The following is a 19,818-nucleotide window of genomic DNA, read 5'->3' as shown; positions in this document are numbered from 1 at the left end:
CGTGGTACTTAGGAATGCCGCGGCCCGATGGGGAGAGTAGGGAGAGAATCTTCCTCCACCTTCCACTAAAACGTGATGTGCAGGCTACAGAGACAGTCTCGAAAGGCTGCAGGCGAGCGCAAACTTTTCAAACAGTGAGACATACGCACAGTTTCTTCTCGCTTTGTTTGGCAAATGCCCATCACGAGCAGAATAAACACACATCCTGTCCCTCAGCTCCAAAGCGTGGGGGCCTCAAGCCGTGTGCGTGCAGCCCACTTCTCCTCCGGGGCTCCTGTCCAGGGGCAGGAGAGGCTTTCCGGAAGCCTGGGCATCGCCGGGCCTCGACTTCCTGCGGAAACGGTGTTTGGACGAGGCTTCGCTCCCCCCGTGGGAGCTCAGGTGTAGCTTTTCTGCGGATTCTCAAAACCCGACGCAGGGCCGTCACAGAGTGTGCTGGGCCCCGAGCGGTGGGTACTCTGATCTTTAGCTTTGACGACGACCTTGACCGTTGGACAGATTCCCAAAAAGGCCGAGTGAGCAGATGCTCTGACTCCAGGGCTGCGTGGTCGGGCTCCTCCTGTGCACTGGGAGGGACCTTGTACACCAGCCCGAACACAGTTCACGCGAGATGCTGACACAGTGAACCCTCAGAGTCGGTCTGGAAGAAATGAGTGGGAATCTGTCGTTCATACTGCTTTCCTAACAATTAGCCAGAGTGAACGTCCTGATCAAACGTTATTACTGTGTATGTGTCAATCGGCATTAATGTCGGCGTCTGTATAATCTTCAATCTGTGTTGCTTTCTTTGAAGGTGAGTTTCTGAGTGATGCTCTTTGCAGGGAAACTGGGTTTGCAATAACCTTGCCTATGGCCTCTTCTCCCACGCTTGTGTTCTGTCGCATGGTAGGCGTTTTGAAGCCCATCACGTGGGGAAGGGGGACAGATGTCGGAGGCTGGAGGTCCTGACCCTAGCCCTAACCCTAACCCGTGGAGGGCTGTGTCGGACTGAGGACGCTCCCCTGGTCCTGGGCGCGGGGAGGGGCAGAGAGAGCTCTGCAGGTGCGGTCTGTGTGTCCCTGGGGTTGAAAGGACACAGCAGGGCCGGATTCTGATTAGCAAAGGGGCATATGCTGAACCCCAGAGCCATGAGTAATCTCGTACATACATCACATGTGAACACTAATTTGCTAACTAATTAATTCACCCTTGTTACCAACTCCTTAGTGCATTGCATGTCCTCTGCCCTGTCGCGAGCACGTATGTGACCCACGGATCACGTGTGTTACAGATACGAGCCCGTGGTATGTACGTTTCCCCGTTGTGGGGCCAGCAGTATGTCAGAGACATGGCGTTTTCTACAACGGCTTCTACACTGTTTGTAATAAGGAGGAAATGGGCGCCTGGCTGGCTCAGTCCGTGGAGCGCGTGCCTCTCAGTCGTGAGTTCGAGCCCCACGTTGGGCATGAAGCCTACTTTAAAAAAAGAAAAACACAAGCAAAGAAAGGAGGAAAAAAGATGTATCCTGTCTTGTGATTCCGTCGTCACTGCACTGGTCTGTGTTCCCGTGGATCCACGTCACGGGCGGGAACTGCCTGCTCTCAGCCTAACAGTCTCGTCAGCACTTCCCAGGGGTTTCAGGAGCAGCTTCTCTGCTTCCTTCACCGGGAACGCCCGTATTCCGTCCGCGTGGAGAGGTGCCTGTGGGCTGGCAACACGGTGCTCGGCCGACACTCTGGCTTTGAGCGCTGGGGATGCGCTGTGCCTGCCCCCTGCCCCCCTGCCCCCCTGCCCTCCTGCCCCTGTGCCCCCGCCTCTGCAACAGGTCAGCTGATAGCTGGCGGCCTCCTTGTGAGGAATGAGCTGTTTTACTACGTGCCCCTCGGCTGGGATTCCCCGCATCGTTTCCCCAAGGTGTCCGTCCCTGGAGGTGTGAGTCTGCATCCAGATTGCACCCCTGGGCCTTGGCGGGTGTGCTGACGGGCCGTCCCAAGTCCCGGGTGTGCTGACCGGCCGTCCCCAGGTCCCCGGTGTGCTGACGGGCCGTCCCCAGAAAACCTGGGAACGTTTCCTCTGCCCTCAGTCTCCCTCCTGCTGGTGCCCCCACCCCAGCGTCTCTTGCTTCTCAGAGCCTGTGGCAGGTTTCTTCCTTCTTTCTTCTGCCTGGTCTGGGGGTTGGGGGGACTCTGCCCACCCACCCAGTTCAAGTCCACTATGAAGCCTCTCCGGCATTTCAGTTCTCATATCGTTAACTCCACTAGATTCACCGGCTCTTCCATAGCGTCTGTCCCTTTGTTGGTTTTCTCCTGTGATGTGCTACAGTCATCGCATGTCTGTTTCTTTCATTTTTTTCAACGTTTATTAATTTTTGGGAGACAGAGACAGAGCATGAGCATGGGAGGGGCAGAGAGAGGAGGAGACACAGAATCGGAAGCGGGCTCCAGGCTCCAAGCTGTCGGCACAGAGCTCGATGCGGGGCTGGAACCCACGGACCGCGAGATCATGACCTGAGCCGAAGTCGGCCACTCGACCGACTGAGCCCCCCAGGTGCCCTGATATACATGGTTTTCTTAAGGAGACGTGAACGGAAGTGTCGATGACATTACCTTCCGTACGAGTTTCATTAGTCCAGTGGAGCTGCACAGCCAAGCGCTCACCGGGCCGCGTAGACAACACAAATTCACATCCTCACGTTCTGGAGGCCAGATGTCCACGTCGGGCGCATCACAGCCTCTTCCTGGCTTCTAGACGGCCGTCTTCTTGCTGTGTCCTCCAGGGTGGGGAGGGAGCTCTGGCGTCTCTCCCCATAAGGACTCCGGTCCTGCAGGCTCGGGGCTCAGCCCTCACAACGTCACTCGATGTGTGTCGTAAGAGGCTGTCCACGTCGAGTAGCAATGGCGCCGCCATCATCGTGTCTGGAGCCTCAGATGCCACAATGGATGGTCTCTGGACGGACTTTACCAAGGCTTCTGTAAAACGAGAACTCCCAAACTCCCAAAAGAGCAGGAGTTGCGTCCTCCACGAACGACTCTCGTGTTTCCTGTTGATGCAGAAATGGTCTGTTAGTGATGGATCTCAAAGTTCTGAACTTAATTTTGGTGAACTTCCAAACTGGAGCAGGGTGGTCATGTCAGGGCGCTGTCACGTGTCTCCGTGTGTGGCTCTCGGCCGGGCCGGGGGCGCCGTGGACGACACTGTCCGCCTGGTGTGCACAGCGTGGCTCTCCCCTCCCTGCAGGTCCGGCGCGTTCCAGGTGCTGGCTGTGGACGGCGTCCGCACGGGAGTCCTGCAGTTTCACACGGCCCGGGAGAGCGCCGACTGGCTGAGGGCAGTGTCCGCGACCATCAGTGACCTGACACTGGAGAGCGTGAGCACACCTCCCGTGACTCAGTGCTTTTGTGTTTAATCCACAGAAATAGAGATCTTTTAATTTATGATTAACTCTAAAATAGTGGGTTACGAGATTAAACAACATCTCTGACTGTAACCAGGTCGTGTTAAGTTGTCCAGATGCCTCCTGGCAGGAGAGTCTGGACCAGGTCAGACGTTTCGATGCCCAGGGGCCGTTTCCCTCCCTGAGAGGACCTTCCTCTCTCAACTCCTGTCCCGCACAGACACAGATGTACTCATGTGCACATGATTTCACGTATACTTTATTGATGTGATGTGGGGAACTTAATGGGGTCAAAGATGGAGTTCCCCCTGTAACTTTATGAAAACAAGAGGCATATCCAACCAAAAAGATTAGGTCCCAAATATTCAGAGCAAGTATCCAGGAGACAGTGCTGTCTCCTGGAGCGATCTGTTTGATGTTCAAAGTCAATATGAAATTAGAAAATTAAAAGTAAAACAAAACGGGCTGGGAGTTAAAATCCAACTAAGTAGTAAGTTCCCACGGGAACCACGGTGTGCTGGCAGTGGGCTGGTGGCCAGAGCTGTGGACACTCACGGAAGGACTCACTCCTGGTCAGACGTGGCCTTGACTTGCCCAGTGACTGTGTTTGCATCCTGAGGCCAGCTTCTGTGCTGGAGCGAGCAGGTGGAGGGCCAGCGGGGCCAGCGCTGGGGCTGACACTGCAGCAGCACGTGCACAGCGCCCCCCCCGCCCCCCCCGCCCCCCTTCTTCCACACACACTGCCTTGTGCTGAAGCTACTGGACAGGTTGACCGAGCACATCGGGAGACTCGGGAAGGAGCGATGTGTTTGATTTCCATTCTGCAGACCTCATGGCTTCTTTCTCCAGTCAGATAAGGAGCCTCTGTAAGACCTTAGTTTTCAGGCTTGACATTTTGAATTCCAAAGTATCTGGACGGATGAAAAGAAAGGAGAAAGCAGACAGCTGGTGGTAGATTGGTATTTGCAGGCGTGCATGTGACCGTGAGTGTCCCTCAGTTCTGGGTGAGTTTTACACATCCCAGCCGGTTGGCAGAGCAGAGGGGAGGAAGCCGGAAATGTGGATCTGAAGTCACATTCCGAGCGTGTGTGCTGTTCTCCTGGACCTCCACTTCCTCACCGGTAAAGTTTGGAGATAGTACCACCTTGCGGGATTCCTGGGGGTGTGGGGGAGAATGTGTGTGATGTGAAACTCTAAGATCGTTAGAGCAGAAAGTGTCTTCCCCACTTTTTTCAGGTATTGAAATTCAAGTATCTGTGGTCCCATAGCTTCACTCACACAAGATGCTGATATTTGAAAAAGAACAGCTTCAGTATGCTAATATTGTTTTTTGCTAGTTTTGTTTTTTGCTAGTAGTTTCTTGCTACTATTGTTTTTTGCTAATACTGTTTTTTTTTTCGTTGTGGGAACTGCTGCTGTACATTTGTACGTAGTCTGGTTTTTAGGTTAGAAATACATCGTAAAAGAAACTTGTTCCCAAGGACCCTTCCCGCGGCTAGTTAATTTCAGTTGCCAGTTCGACAGGCGAAGAAATGATGGCGTTAATATTCTTGTCATAGTGACTTCTCACTTCCCTCTCTTCACAGATGAAAATGGTGAATGAGGGCTGTTCTCCTTGTGACCAGGTAGGGCTTGTGTTTTTCGTGTTGATCCTATAACAAGTCTCTACAGTAGCTTCTGGATTTGGAGCTTGATTTGGAAATCTGGGGAGGACGAGCAGACCGAAGTCAGGGGTCCTTCCCCCAGTATCAGCTCCACCAAACTGCTCAGTTTTAGCGGAAACGGCTTAGGGAGGGGGTTCTGGTCCCCGGTGCCACGTTATAGCCGAGCTGTCGGCACATGCTCTGAGGAAGTGCGATTAAACAGCTGTGTCACTGTGAGTAGTTAAGCCGAGAGGGTTTTCCCCTGCGTGATCTGAGCACGGTGTAATTTTCCTAGAGAACGTCCTCACTTGGAGGGCCTTGCCCCGGGGCGGCCTCTGGCCAGCAGGAATTACGGCAGGTGTGTGGGAACAGCGCTCCCGGGGCCCCAGGCTCGCCTGCAAGGCCGCGTCGTGGGGAGTCAACACCTCCTTCCTTCCAGGGCTGGGTGCTGCCCCCCGACTCAGGGCCCTCACTCGCTCGGTCTGCGAGCACCGCGAGTGACCCATCACGCTCAACTAGTTTGAGCGCCAGGTGCCTGCACTGTGAAGCCACGAAGTCACTGGCTCTTTCTGGAAACGTCACAGTTGAAGCCGTCCTGTGAGGGCAGACTTTTTATTCCCTGCCCATCAGTTTTCTGATTTGCCTCTCGCAGGTTTGAGGTGCAGAAAACCGAGAAGAGTGAGCTCAGTTTGCTTTAAGTAGCGCCCACACACGCTCTAGATGGTGCTCGCGATCAGGCGTGGGCGCGGGGTGGGGGCACTCGTCTGTCTGTGCCGGTCCGTGTTTGCTGCGCGAGAGGGACAGTTAGGCCTGTGTCTGAGTCCATCCACGAGTGCACGTTTTGTAATTAGAAACGAAACTCTAGGGGCGCCTGGGTGGCCCAGTCCGTTGAGCGGCCGACTTCGGCTCAGGTCATGACCTCGCAGTTCATGGGTTCGAGCCCTGCGTCGGGCGCTGTGCTGACAGCTCAGAGCCTGGAGCCTGCTTCGGATTCTGTCTCCCTCTCTCTGCCCCTCCCCTGCTCGCACTCTATCTCTCAAAAGTAAACAAACATCAAAGGAAGGAAGGAAGGAAGGAGGGAGGGAGGGAGGGAGGGAGGGAGGGAGGGAGGAAGGAAGGAAGAGAAAGAGAGAAAGAAAGAAAGAGAGAGAGAGAAGGAAAGAAACAAACTCTAAGGAAAGCTGCTCTAAACGTAACTTCTTTTTCTCGTAACATTTTTCTGAATACACGATCATCTGTTTTGCCTTAGGGAGCTGAAGGAGGGCGGTGAGCTGTTAATGGGTGATAGTTCCATAGATGCCTTTAAATTCATACAGGATTCATTTCGTAGTCCTGTACAGAAAATACCGTTTTCTCAGTCTGCGCTGTGTTTCTAACGTGGAGGCTCTTGTGGACTCTTCCACTGAGGGCAGAGCTCCACTGTCCACACGTAAAGCGTGTCTTCTCCAGGCTGGGGGGGGGGGGGGGAGGTGGGAACCGACCAATCGGTTCTGCTCTCTCCTGGAATAATTTACCGTTCTGAAATTGGATCTCAAAATTAGCAAAATGTCTGTGGAATTGTTTTTATGGTAAATCAGAGACTCTCTCGAGACCACAGGAGAGAGGGATGGTCCGGGTGGTGACCCAGAACTCAGCTTTTCAGTCGTTCAGTGGGGACGCTCCCCGGGACCCTGCTGGCAGGTCACTGCGGTCAGGGCTGTGCACACGTGGGCACGCGCAGTGTGTGGCTTTGACGGGGCTTGAAAGTACCATGCTTGGAGGAACGCGCTGGCCTTTCAGGATGTACCTGTGTCTCCTGGCACGTGAGGAAGAGCCTCGGGTCTGGGATTCAGAACACGCTGTGTTTCACTCTGAAAATCGGGAATCACAGCAGAAAATCAGGAACCAGTGTTCAGGGAAACTTCAAGCCATCCGAGGAGCAAAACTCCCGATACTGAGAGCACTAGGTAGTTACGGCTCAGGGACCTCGAGGCAGTGGGGTAATTGTGCTCTGCTTGGTCTTAGCAAGATGTTGTCACACGCTAAGCCACGCCAGTGTGATGCCAGTGTCCCTAACACCTGGGTTCTAATCCCAAGTAATCCCTTCACTGGTGACATACTTTGGCCAAATTAACAACTCAGCCACAGTTTTCTCTCCCATAAGATAAGCAAGCGGTAATGGGAAATCTAAAGACTTTTTCTAACCTCAAAATTTCCTTATTACTTTGAACTTTTTTTAATGTTTGTTTATTTTTGAGAGAGAGAGCACGAGTGGGGAGGGGCAGAGAGAGGGAGACACAGACCCTGAAGCCGGCTCCAGGCTCCGAGCTGTCAGCACAGAGCCCGACACGGGGCTCGAACCCACAAACTGGGAGACCTTGGCCTGCCATCCAGGCGCCTCTGAACTCTTTTTCCCCTCGGGGGCTCAAATTAGTTCATTTGGAAGGAAATATTAGAGACGAGCTTTACCGTGTGGACTTTCTGAAGAGCTACCCCTGCCTTGTCTCAGTGTGCTTTGGGTACATACAGATTATCTCACATGTGCTCCAAAAAGTAAACATTTTGTGTGTATTATAGGAGTTTAGATTTGTGATGTTGGGCCCTTAGGAACGAGAAGGCATGCTTTTTTTCATTCTGAACCGTTAATTCCTGGTTTTGGTATGTAGAAAAAACATACTATTTGATTAAATACTTTTAAAAGCAAACGTATTTGGGGATTACTGAAATTGCAAGAACAACTACAAGACAGAATCGGCAGATCACACAGAAAACCCAGCACAGACGATTTTAGACTCACGTTCAGTGAGTGAGATGGCTGTACATGTTGCCATCCAAACAGAGGCGGGTCCTTCCGGGATGCCGGCCAGCCTGAAAACAACACATGTGCATTTAAAAGGGTCCCGGGCGAACCCGAACACGCGCTCCCTGCTAAAACAACAAGCAGTTCTGTACATTTCCAAACTACATTTTTTCTAGAAAACCTGAAGTAAAGGGAAATGTGGATGCCTGGCTCATCAAACCCAAAAGAAACCTAAGTATCTCAGATAACGTGGGCATTTTCTGTGTAAAGGGCCGACCCTACGGCGTCGTCTCACGAACACTTACCTAATTATCTTGACTCGGTCAAGTGAAAAAAAAGGCTTTCCTATAGAAATGGAATCAGAAGAGATAAATGAAAACGTGCTCATTTATTATAATGAATGGTCATGTCCTCTTAATGTAATTTACAGTGACATAATCAGGTAGGTGTTCCTAAAATTATAATATACATTTCTTGGAACACATAATAAGCCATTAGAAAATTCATAATGTAAAAGATAATATTAGCTACCCTTGAAATTATTTATGAACTACATATACCCAAAAAAGATTCACAAAGCAGGCAACGTTTCTAATAATAGCTAAGCTGTAACTTATTTCTTTGCTAATTAATCGAGGCGGAATTAAATTACACACGGAGTTTCATTAAGTTCACATGCAATTTATAGATGTTTCAGATTAACAATCTGGTTTTTAAACATTTCTTCTTGTAAAACTTCGTCTGGCATCTTGACCTAGGACGTCTTTCACCGGCCGTAAGAGTGAAAGCTGTCAGGAATTTGTCACGTAAACCGCAGAAGCGGAGAGGACCTACCTGAGCCCCGGCTGGGCGCCCCAGTGAGCCCCAGGGCACCGCCTTGAAGCGGCTCGTGGGACGGTTTTATTTCGTAAGGTTTCCTGGCATGTCTGTGGTAATTCACCCTTCGCTTTACTTACACGTGAAGCTGCTCTAAGCACTTACTTTTTCTTGTAAACGTGGCAAAAGGAGGAAATTAAAATGAAATTACTACAAAATATGTGTCACATCAAAATTTGGGGTAAGACGCAGGGACTTCAGCTTAACGTTAGTTTGTGTTCGTGCACTGAACACTTAGGTTAAATCACTGCTTCCGTAAGCTTTTTGGATCCTATTCTGATTTGTTACAGCCTGCACACAAAATGCCAGTCGTAAGAGTCAAACATCGTTGTCTTCTCTTCACTCTCGTCAGGAAGTGGAACGCTAAAGAAACAGTCACCTTTCCCACGTGCGTCAGCTCTGTGCAAACTCATGGACGAATCCGAAATCCTAGCCCCTGAGAGGATGTGATTTAATACTGTGTTTTGAAAGATGCGTGGGAGGCACAACTCTGCCTCAGGCGAGGGGTCCGGCGGTGCCCAGACGCGCACACGGAGCCCGGCAGGTGCAGAGCCCCGGGGCCGCCCCGGGACACTACCTTTCACATCCGTCTGCTTGATCAGGGTTAGGACACCTGCTGGTTCTGGGCGTGCCCGTCTCTGCCGCTTCCAGCCCTGCGACCGTGCCCGCTGCGAAGGCTTTGCTTTAATTACACAGGCTTTCTTTTGCAGGTTGTGCACATGGGCTGGGTCAGGGAGAGACTCGAAGGCACCAGCTCCCGTGAGACCTTCAGATCCAAGTTCTTGGCCCTGAAAGGCTCTTTGCTGTATGTTTTCAGCACCGCTCCGGTAAGGACGCCTTGACGTTCCGCGGGCAAGGGGTTGCTGATGAGAAGCAGCGATGGGATCCAGTGTTCGCGGGAGGCCCTCCCGCTCACACCCCTTCCCCGGCCCGGAGGTGGGGGCACAGAGCCCGTCCGTTACGTGGTCGGAGAACCCAGAGACGAAACAGAACAGGTCATGAAACTTTAAAAGTTCCTCTTTCCTTCACATCCCCCAAGTTTTGTGAAAATAACCAAACAGCCTGATTCAGCAGGGCCCCTCGTAGAAACCTGACGCTAAATGCCATAGTTTGCAATTTTGTTTTCAAATTAGCACCGACGACGCCTTTCTCCCTGAGTGAACCAGGTACATAACATGTGCTCTGCCTCGGGTATCAGTCAAAGCAGCTTCTGTGGGCATCAGGACCAGGAACCACAGGACCTGGGAGGTTCAGGCGTCCAGAACTTTGGATGCGCTGTGTGCAGTGTCGATGGAACTTTCTGCCGTTGAAAGTAAATAACGGGTTTCCTTCCTCTTAAGGCTGGGCCATGTCCCATTATGCACACACGGCACACTCTTTCTCTGCCCACCGGGCGATGAACCTTGAATTGTGTCCGTGTGCGGCTGTTGCGAATAGCACTGGATGGAAGTTTGAGTGTGTGGACGCCCGGATTTCATTTCCTTTGCACAAATACCGAATCACGTGGTAGCTCCAGGTTTGATGCTTTGAGGACCCTCCGCACTGTTGTCAGTGGTGGCCCTGCCAGCTCACATTCACCGACAGTGCACGTGGCTCCCTCTCTGCACGTTCCCGCCAGCACCCAGTCTTTGTCTGGGGCGGGGGGTGCGTGGTGGGAAGACAGTGTCGTGGGTGGAGCCCCACCTCCAAACGCATCGGGCCGCGTACGTTAAATTTGTGTTCTTGTTGGATGGCGATCATATCCCAAGAAAGTGGTTTTAAAAAAATGAAGAATAATGAAAGGGCAGAATCACATTTTACCTCCAGGCATCGAGACGATGATGCAAGTTTTCACGCGTCAATATAGCTTTTTTAATAAGCTTTTTAATTGGGAATGATTTTAGATTTACCGGAAGTCGCATGCGTGGTATGGAGAGTTGTGGGTCCCAGTTTCCCCAAAGGTGGGCACCAAATGTGACTGTGGTCCCTTTGCTGAAAGTGAAACTGGACAGTGGTCCCTCCTGGTAACTAAACCAGACACTGCTGTCCTCACCAGCCTGTCCACTGACGCTCTTCCTGTCCCAGGACCCCCCCAGGACACCGGCTTGGGTGTAGCTGCACGTGTTTTGTTAAACCAACAATGCTGTGAATTTACTGAGGCCAAAGGGTTTTCTGAATTAAAAAAAAAAAACAATCATAGAATTCTACTCAGAACAAATGTACTAATGTTTTTTTAGCATTTGTTGCTAAACATCCATTCTCTGGGTTTGGACAAGGGTGCTGTGATGCGCGTCCACCATTACAGCATCCTACAGAGTGGTTTCGCTGTCCTGAACATCCTCTGAGCCCAACCCCCGCCCGTGCTGTGGCCCAAAACCACCGATCATTTACTGTCTCCGTGGGTTCCCCTTATCCAGGTTGTCCTGTGGTTGGAATCATAGTGCGTGGCCTTTTCGCGCTGGCTTCCCTCACTCAGTAACATCTGAGATTCCTCGTCTTTTCGTGGCTTGTAGCTCATGTATTTTTAGTGCAGAATGAGATTCCGTTGTCTGGATGGACCACAGTTTATTTTTCCGTCACCTACTGAAGGGCATCTTGGTTACTTCCGAGCTTAGCAGTTACGAATAAAGCTGCTGTAAACATCCACGTGCGGGTTTCCACGTGGACGTAAGTTCTCACCTCCTTTGACTGAATTCCAAGGAGTGTGATCTCTGGACCGTCTGGTGTTTAGTTTTGTGAGGAGGCTCCACACTGTCTTCCAAAGGGGCCGCACCATTCTGCGTCGCGACCTGCCACGAGTGGGCGTTCCTGCCCCACGTCCTCGCCAGCACCTGCCGTTGTCGGGGATCCGGATTGTGGCCATTCTCACGGGTGTGCGGTGGGACCCCGTGTGGTTTTAACTTGCGTTTCGCGGAAGACGAGTGAGGCATCTGCTGCCTTTCTTTGTCTCTTCACTGGGGAGGCATCTGTTGAGGTCTTCGGCCTATTTTTTTACTCAGGTTGTTCGCTAACTGTTGAGTTTTAAGAGTTCTTTGTATGTTTTGGGTAACAGTCCTTTCTTGGATGTGTCTTTGGCAAATATTTTCTCCCGGTCTGTGGCTCGTCCTCTTTCTCTCTTTGTCTTTCTCAGAGCAGTGTTTTTAACCTTAATGGAGTCCAGCTCATTGGTTCTTCCCTTCATGGATCCCGTCTGTGGTGTTGGATCAAAAGGTCATCATCACCCCCAAGGTCACCTAGGTGTCCCCGATGTTATGTTTTAGGAGTCTTACATTTTGCATTTTGATTCTGACTGATGCTGAGCTTTTCGTCAGGCGTGTAAGGTCTGGGTCGAGATTGATTATTTTGCACACGGACGTCCCCTTGTTCCCCAGTCACTTGATGAAAGACCGTCTAGGCTCTGTTCTGTTTTCTTTGCTCCCTTGTGAACCGTCAGTGACTATATGGGATTAGGAGCTCTCTCTGATCCATTGATCTGTGTGGCTCTAAACCACCTGTGGTGAACGCTGTAGCTTTGTAGTAAGTCTTGAAGTTGGTTGGTGTCAGTTTTCCAACCTTTCTCCCTCAATATCAGGCTGCCTGTCGGGATCCTTTGCCTCCATATGCATATGAAGGTTAGAACGTCTGCATCCACAAAGTAACGTCCTGGGAATGGCTAGGCTGAGTTCTCACGGAAGTTAATTTCTTAACAGACACGATGTTCCGGGTAAAAACGGCCGGGATATGAGGTCCTGTGATGATGTGTCAGTCCCTCGTGAGTCTGAGCCCCTGGACTCTGAGCCTCCCCAACGTTCTCTGGTTTATCTACCCCCTTCTGTGGGGCAGGGTGGGTGGGGGACTGGACTTGGGATGTCCCTTCCCCTGCGCAGGGAGGCTCTGATGAAACCCCACCAGGTTCCGGTCTGACTGACCAGCCTCCCTGAGGGCAGGCCTGTGCAGAGCTGGGCTCTGGGACATTTCAAACGTCTCCGAAGGGACTTTCCCCGGTGTTTTCTGTGGGAACCTGGTTGAGCTCCTGCAGGTAAATCTCACACTGTTGGGGGGTCTCCCCCACCCTGTGACTGGGTGGCCCTGCAGTTTTTAACTCTCAGCAGCTCACTAATGACAGGCCAGATTTTCCCGCCTGCCCTGGTGCCCGCCGTGGACTCCACACCTCCTGACCTGTCTTCGGGGCGTGGTGCGCCCTGTGTCCTCCCCTGTGGCTCTCACGGATCTGTGAAGAGTCTGTCGAGGTTCTCACTTGTTACACCGGAGCAGGGACTTCCAAGGTCCTTGTGCACAAGCAGAAACATGTTTACTTTTTAAATAGAAAAAAATCAAACTCCCCCATCACTTAATGGTATTATGCTTGTTTAAACAAACCGTTTTCATGCATTATCCAAAATAATAAAAGCCTATTTTTAAATGGGGACTCGGAAGACTTTGTAAGACAACGAAGAAGTTTCAGTCTGAAAAACCCCAGGGAAAGAGTGGTTTGGTGGAATAAGTTGTGCATTGTAATCACTGGCTGTGGGACTAGGTGTGTTATTCCCCCTTCATTCGATAGTCTGCTCGCTTTGGGGACAGGGACAGCAGACGGCAGCCGCCGCCCCCCTCCCCCCCGCAGGGTCGCTGTGAGCCCCGAGAGACCGCACCTACGTGTTCGTAGACGTGGTTGAAGACGCCAGAGCATTTAAAGTTAACAGGTGGACTTTGGTATTGGTGCTCGGCAAGTCTCGTTGTGAGAGCAGTACCCAGAATACGGCAAGGGAATCCGACCTCGCTGTTGGCAGGTATTTCGGTCCGGCCGGGGCTTGTGTCCTGCAGCCGATCACAGTGTCTGCTTTGCCCAAATCTGTAACAGCCCTACGTTACGTTCGCAGCATCTGTACACAGTGACTTATGCTCTGGTGACAGAAGACGCGAGACGACCACTGGTCACGCCCCACACACCTCCGGGCCGGTTTCCCGCCCTGGCCCCCAGGCAGCGCAGTGAGCACACCGCCGTGCTCCGCACGGACACTGAGCAGAGGGGGGATGGGGGCACAGGAGAGAGACGATCTCTCCGACTCGGTAAACGAGGACCCTCTTGGGAGAGCAGGGTCCAGGGGAGGTAAATTCGCAGATGTCCCCCACCAGTCGCTGTCGCTGTCCCGTGAGAAAGTCCCGTATTCGAGGATGGCTTCTGAGCTTCATCAGGTCGAGCCAAAGGGATGATGTTGAAGCAGAGGACGGAAAAGAAGGGCAGAAAGTGGAAGAGAGGCGCGGGGGGGGCGTCCGCAGTTTCCGGCTCAAGGTCCTGCCCGGAGGAGGCAGAGCCCAGGGCTGGGGGCTGGCCCGGCCTCGGGCCCTCCTAGGTGCTCACACGGGCCGACGAAAGCCGGGGTTGTTCTCATCACTGTGCTCTCCTTCCAGCCAGCAGGTTATTTCTGACTTGCAAGTTGGCATCTGAGAAAACGTGAGCAACGTGCTTTCAAAAATCATTAAAATGTGTTAATAACAGTCACGAAGTCAATTTTACAGCATCGTACAGCATTAACGTATAAATTATGTGGCAGTTCCTTATGAATATGCAGGGAATAGTAGAAGCAACTTTAAGAATGTCAATTAGGCAAATGTATTCTATCATTTAAAAATTTTTACCTGGAAAGAAATAACTCATTTGAAGGTTTGTAGATTGAAGAAACACTAGATACTTGTGTGTCTGATGCAGAATTATTCTGTGTCCCCTCTGGGGCCACCGGGAGGTGTTCCCCAATGAGATTGAAGGACGCCAAGATAGTGCATTTCCAGCCTGAAGTTGCTGCTACATTCCAAGTCAGATGTGGCCGGAGGAAACAAACTGTCAACTCCCAGGACTCGGGAAAGGCATCAGTGGCCTGGGGTTACAGACCTTCACGCTTTTCTTCCACGTTGCAAAGGCTGGTTAGTTCCATTTTGTTGCCTGCTGGCTGGAAACGCTGAGATTTCATCGTGGATCATTTTTCCCTTCCTTGATTTCTGAGTCGCCGGGAAGGAGCGTAAGGATCAGGGGATCACGTCTCATTCCCGTCCAGGGAGGTATTTCTCCGGAGACAGGCAGGCACGGTGACGGCTCCGAGTGTCACTCCACATCCCTCCCTTCCTATCAGAGGGTCTCGCCCCTCCTGAGAGGCAGGGAAGATCCTTCAGCTGGGTCCGTCCACCTGAGGGCCTCCGAAATCAGCAGGTTACGTCGTGGAGCATCTGGTTCGCAGAGCAAGGAGTTCTGACCGAATAGGCGTCTGCTCCGGCCCCCACCGCCTGTCTGTCTGCCTTTCCTTTTAAAAGGGGTTAGGCTTGTAACCCTTGGATTATTTTCTTAAGACATCATCACAACAGGGGCATTGCTTGCACATATTTTTTTTAAGTTTATTTATTTATTTTGAGAGAGAGAGAACAAGCCCACACCAACGGTGCGGATGGGCAGAGAGAGCGGGAGAGAGAGAATCTCAAGAACGTTCCATGCTCAGCGTGGAGCCGGACGTGGGGCTCGGTCCCTCAACCCTGGGATCATGGCCTGAGCTGAAACCACGAGTCGGACCCTCAACCAGCCGAGCCCCCCAGGTGCCCCACCTGGGCGTATTTTTGAGACAAGATTCTGATCTGACCAGTCTGTGGTGGGTCCTGAGGTTCCCAGGTGATGGCAAGGCTGCTGGTTCACGTGGCCTCAGTAGTAAATTTACTCAAATGTAAAACCAGGATCTCTGAGCCCCTTCCCACACTGGCTAAGTCTGAATCACCCCCATGGGGCCAGGAACCTGCTTCAAAGGTGACACCTGCCTGCATTCAGGGTTAGTTCACAACTCTAGGAATGTCCACTTCTGAGATTTCATCCATCACTCACCGCTGTCCTACAAACCTCCAAGGCTGAACTTTCTATTTCCCTTCTAATTATACAAATACACGTAGATGCCACCCATCTTGGTTTTCTTGGGGACAGCCACGTCCTAGATGGCCCCTGCCTGGGAGCTTGTTGGCTTTAGTGTTAGGTTGGTGCAGCCCAGATAGCGTCTAGAGTCGTAACTAATAAAATAGAAGGTGGAGGCAGCCCTGACGGGCATCACGAATATTCTGGAGATAATTTACGTCAAGCGGAAACTTAAGAATACTTTGTGTTTGTGCTTTGGCTGAGCCAGAGAAGGGTTCACGTAGCAAAGCTTGACAACGGCCAACACGCGCACTGAACAAGTGTGCGTAGCCATGCCTATTTACAGCAACAGGGAACTACTAAGGAAGGACATTCTGAATAATGCCATTTTTTTCTTTTTCACGGTTCTCCAAAAATAGGCAGCATTGTTATAACTGGAAAAATTAAAAATTGTGTCTGCCTTCATTGCTGCAGCCTAAATGCTCTACTTTGCCCCCAAATTACCTTCCAATTATGACTGTGATTGACCTTCCCACCTTTATATTTTACCATTTTCGTGTTTTGTTAATCACAAGAGCAATGACTGACTTGCCTCTGGATCAGTTAATATGAAGTGGCAACATGCCAGTGTAATTTCACATCATTAACTATTTGGTGAAACATTCTCAGGTGATGGGCTCGAAATGCCTGGTTACGTCCCAGTATTTATTTGGTGGAACAATTTCAAGAAGGTCACCAACTACGTACATCATGTACTTTCATTTCAAAGACACGGTGAACCTCTGAGTATTTTCATTCTTATTTGTGTGTTTAGTGGCTGCAAGGTAGCCACCGGGTAAGCAATCACAGTCAAAATTTGTTACAGTGTTGAGTATTTCAGATTTTTCTACACGAAATATTTTCATGTACAGCATGTAAGTGAACATGAATTGCAGTCCATAGAACACCATTGAAAAGTTGGACGATGTCTTCATTATCATTGCTAAAATGGTTGTGAAAGGCAATCAGGCCAATCAGAAACATGTTCGATTAAATTGGTAAGTCAACCAATTTGTATTCGTTTCTGGAACAGAGCAGACCAGTGAGTTATCCTAAGTCTCAAGACTGGACACGCAGCACACTGTCACACACAAACTAGCCACCCTCTCAGTAAGCTCCCCAGACGGGACCGAAAATTGGTCCATAACTTAATGTATGAGGAGTCCGGAACGAATTCTAAAACCGTACCCAAGTGAGTGTAATAGATGAGCCCCTACGTTACCGACTGGTGCGGTGAGCACAAGTTCTCTGTCAATCCCCTGCCACAGGCGAGGTTTGGTGTCCTACTGCCCTCCTCGTGGCGGAGAATTTAATTAAGGTAAAGACACGTTGACTCCATTGCTGTAAATGTTTACATTTACCCAACTGAAAGTAATCCAACAAGCATGCTTGTTTTTGTGTCTCCTTTAAAATCCTTCCCAGCTTTACGAGGTACAATTAACAGATAAAGTTGTAAATAGTTAAAGTGAATAACATGATGGCTTGACATGTGTGCCTGTGTAAAATGATTCCCACAGCCGGGCTAATGAGCACATCCACCACCTCACATAGTCGCCTTTTTTTAAACAAGAAAATGCTTATGATTTATGTATGTATCTTACATTTCTTGCAGGTAAGCACATTAGACTGGGTACGGGCAGAAAAAACCTACAACCTCTGTGAGGTACTATTTAAACTTCACAAGGTAGGTATCCTTTGCACGTGAGATGCGCTCATGGAAGTAAGATGTGCCTTTGGGTTTAAGAGTCCATTGAGATAGTAAGATAACCTGAAAATCTTCTGTATTCATAACATTTCCCCATCCTGAAACTTGCCATCCTGCTGTTCACGCAGATGGATGGATGGATGGATGGATGGATGGATGGATGGATGGATGAGTTGGTGGGTGGGTGGATGGATGGATGGATGGATGGATGGATGGATGGAAGGAAGCATGGATGCACGGATGAATGGATGGATGGATGGATGGATGGATGGATGAGTTGGTGGGTGGATGGAAGGAAGGAAGGAAGGAAGGTAGGAAGGAAAGAAGGAAGGAAGGATGCATGGATGCACGGATGGATGGATGGATGGATGGATGGATGGATGGATGAGTTGGTGGATAGATGGATGATGGATGGATGGATGGATGAGTTGGTGAGTGGGTGGATGGATGGAAGGAAGGAAGGATGCATGGTTGGATGGATTGGTGGATTGGTGGGTGGGTGGATGGGTGGGTGGACCGGTGGATCGATAGAGCGTGCACAAGTGTGTATGTGCACACATACTGGGGAGAGAGTGTTTTAGTCACTGCCTCTTACAGTAATATGTTCCAGGATCTTAGGTGTATTGTTGTCATTGCCATTGTTTTTAACAGGTCAGATACAGACCCCAGCTTCCCAGCTTTTCTTTTCAAAGTCTGGCCCAAGCGGACCAGAATGACTGATCAAATATTCCACGTCTATTAGAGGGAAAGTATTCACTGGCTAAGAAAGGGCAAAGTTTTACCAATAACATCCATCCCAAGCTTTCGAATCACCCAGTTCCAAAGTATCGAATCCATTGCCACGAAACAAGTTTTCCATTTCTCCTGGGCTGACACCTCATCTGGGACTCATGAGGTCAGGGGTCGGGGTTTCCTGGGAGCGCTCTGTGCGACTCCTGCTTGCTTGCAGTTGTCACGCGTTGACATGTCGGAGAAGAAGACAACTGGGGATTTGAGTGGGGATTGCACCAGGCTACACCAGCCAGGAGACACGGGCGTCTCACGGATGGGCTTTTAGCAGACCTCAGGTCACACTGAATGATACAGAGGTTGGGAAATGCAAAACCTGGTCACTGAGCGGCTCAGGGGACTCCGCCAGGCGGGAAGAGGTCAGTCCCACCCCATCCCGGTGACCCGGAGGCGCCTGCTTTGGGCCCAGGGGTGCTCCCAGCTGTGACTTGTGCCCAGGCTGGGGGGGAGGCTTGTCTCTGGCCTCCTGCCCCTGCTCAGTGAGAAGCCAGGGCCATCACCACCCATCACAGGGGAGGAGACACGGGAGGCGGTGCCCTCAGCCAGCTGTCCTGGACCTGCTGACGTCTGGCTGACCCACAGTCCACAGGCAGGAAATGAATGCACCCAGTGAATGTGCCACAGAGGGTCTGCTGTTGTGTGTGAAGCACGTGCTCTCGATGTAGACAGGGCTGACTCTACCACCTGAAATTTTACTTTGTTTCTTTATGCCTCAGTTTCCTCATCTGTAAAATGGGGTGATAATAACCTGTTGTCGTCTATATTTTGTGACCCTCTGCAGGGTTGTGTTAATTGTGTGATGACCAAACGCCCCGGCCATAAGGAAGTGCTCACCGAACACGGCCTTTTTAGGGCATTTTTGAGGTCCCCTCCTGCCCTCTGCATCCCGGGAGCCGTGATTCTCCCACACCACAGGGCCAGGGATGCACCTGCCGGTGATTCTCAGCCTTGTCTTACGAGGAAATCACCCGGAGGGAGCTTTAAAGCAGAGCTAATGGTTTCATTTTATTTGAGATGTGGCCCAGACACCTGTGTTCATTCTGGAAGTTTCTGCGGTGCTAAGTCTCATGTCGTGTGTGCAGCATTTGTGCTTTGACACCTCCTTGTCAGTAAGTATCATTTTACAACACTAATGAATTCCTCTGCGTCATTGGATGGAACCTTCGTGATGAGAGGCCTGGTTGTATTAACAACCTTTACAAAACCATGAGAATATTAGTTGTTGTTAACAATGCCAGTAGGGATCATAATTGTACGTTAATTATACCTCCTTTTTTTTAATTTTTTAATGTTTACTTATTTATTTTGAGAGAGAGAGAGAGAGCGAGGAGGGGAGAGGCAGAGAGAGGGAGAGAGAGAATCCCAAGCAGGCTCCGCACTGTCGGCACAGAGCCCAACGCGGGGCTCGATCCCACGACCTGTGAGATCATGACCTGAGCCAAAATCAGGAGTCAGACGCTCAGCCTCCTGAGCCGCTCAGGTGCCCGTTTCTTCCTTCCTTTCCACTCTCCTTTCCACAGTAGTTGAAACTCATTTGCTCCATTAGTAAGTCACTCACTGAAATGTGAAGTCAGAGACCTGTGAGTGTGATCTGGGCGTGTAAAACAACACACATTGTCTCAGGAATCATCCGTCCCACAGCTGGTCACGAGAGGAGTCTGATTTCAGCCTAAGGCCTATGGCCCCAGCTGAACCGCACTCTGTGGAAGGTCTCCTTGCAGGCCCACTAGTGGAGGTCAGTGGAATTCGGTTGCTGGAAGATGCTGGACT

General features: G+C 50.8%; 1 protein-coding gene across 4 annotated transcripts in view; it reads left to right on the top strand.

The window, feature by feature from the left end:
- The window catches only part of SNTG2 (syntrophin gamma 2), a 136,610-nt gene that overhangs the window by 83,050 nt on the left and 33,742 nt on the right, over window positions 1-19,818 (top strand). For 3 of the 4 annotated variants that reach the window (XM_047845279.1, XM_047845278.1, XM_047845281.1), the window contains 4 exons: window positions 3,217-3,346; window positions 4,960-4,998; window positions 9,382-9,498; window positions 17,167-17,238. In XM_047845279.1, coding sequence (XP_047701235.1) covers window positions 3,217-3,346; window positions 4,960-4,998; window positions 9,382-9,498; window positions 17,167-17,238 — 358 coding nt within the window. The remainder of the gene's footprint in view (window positions 1-3,216; window positions 3,347-4,959; window positions 4,999-9,381; window positions 9,499-17,166; window positions 17,239-19,818) is intronic. The other variant, XM_047845280.1, reaches the window with a different exon arrangement.

The sequence above is a fragment of the Prionailurus viverrinus genome, unplaced genomic scaffold (genome assembly GCF_022837055.1).
Source record: "Prionailurus viverrinus isolate Anna unplaced genomic scaffold, UM_Priviv_1.0 scaffold_33, whole genome shotgun sequence".
In the NCBI taxonomy this organism is placed as follows: domain Eukaryota; kingdom Metazoa; phylum Chordata; class Mammalia; order Carnivora; family Felidae; genus Prionailurus; species Prionailurus viverrinus.
The sequence above is the reverse complement of the archived record's forward strand: the minus strand, read 5'-3'. Positions and strand labels throughout refer to the sequence as shown.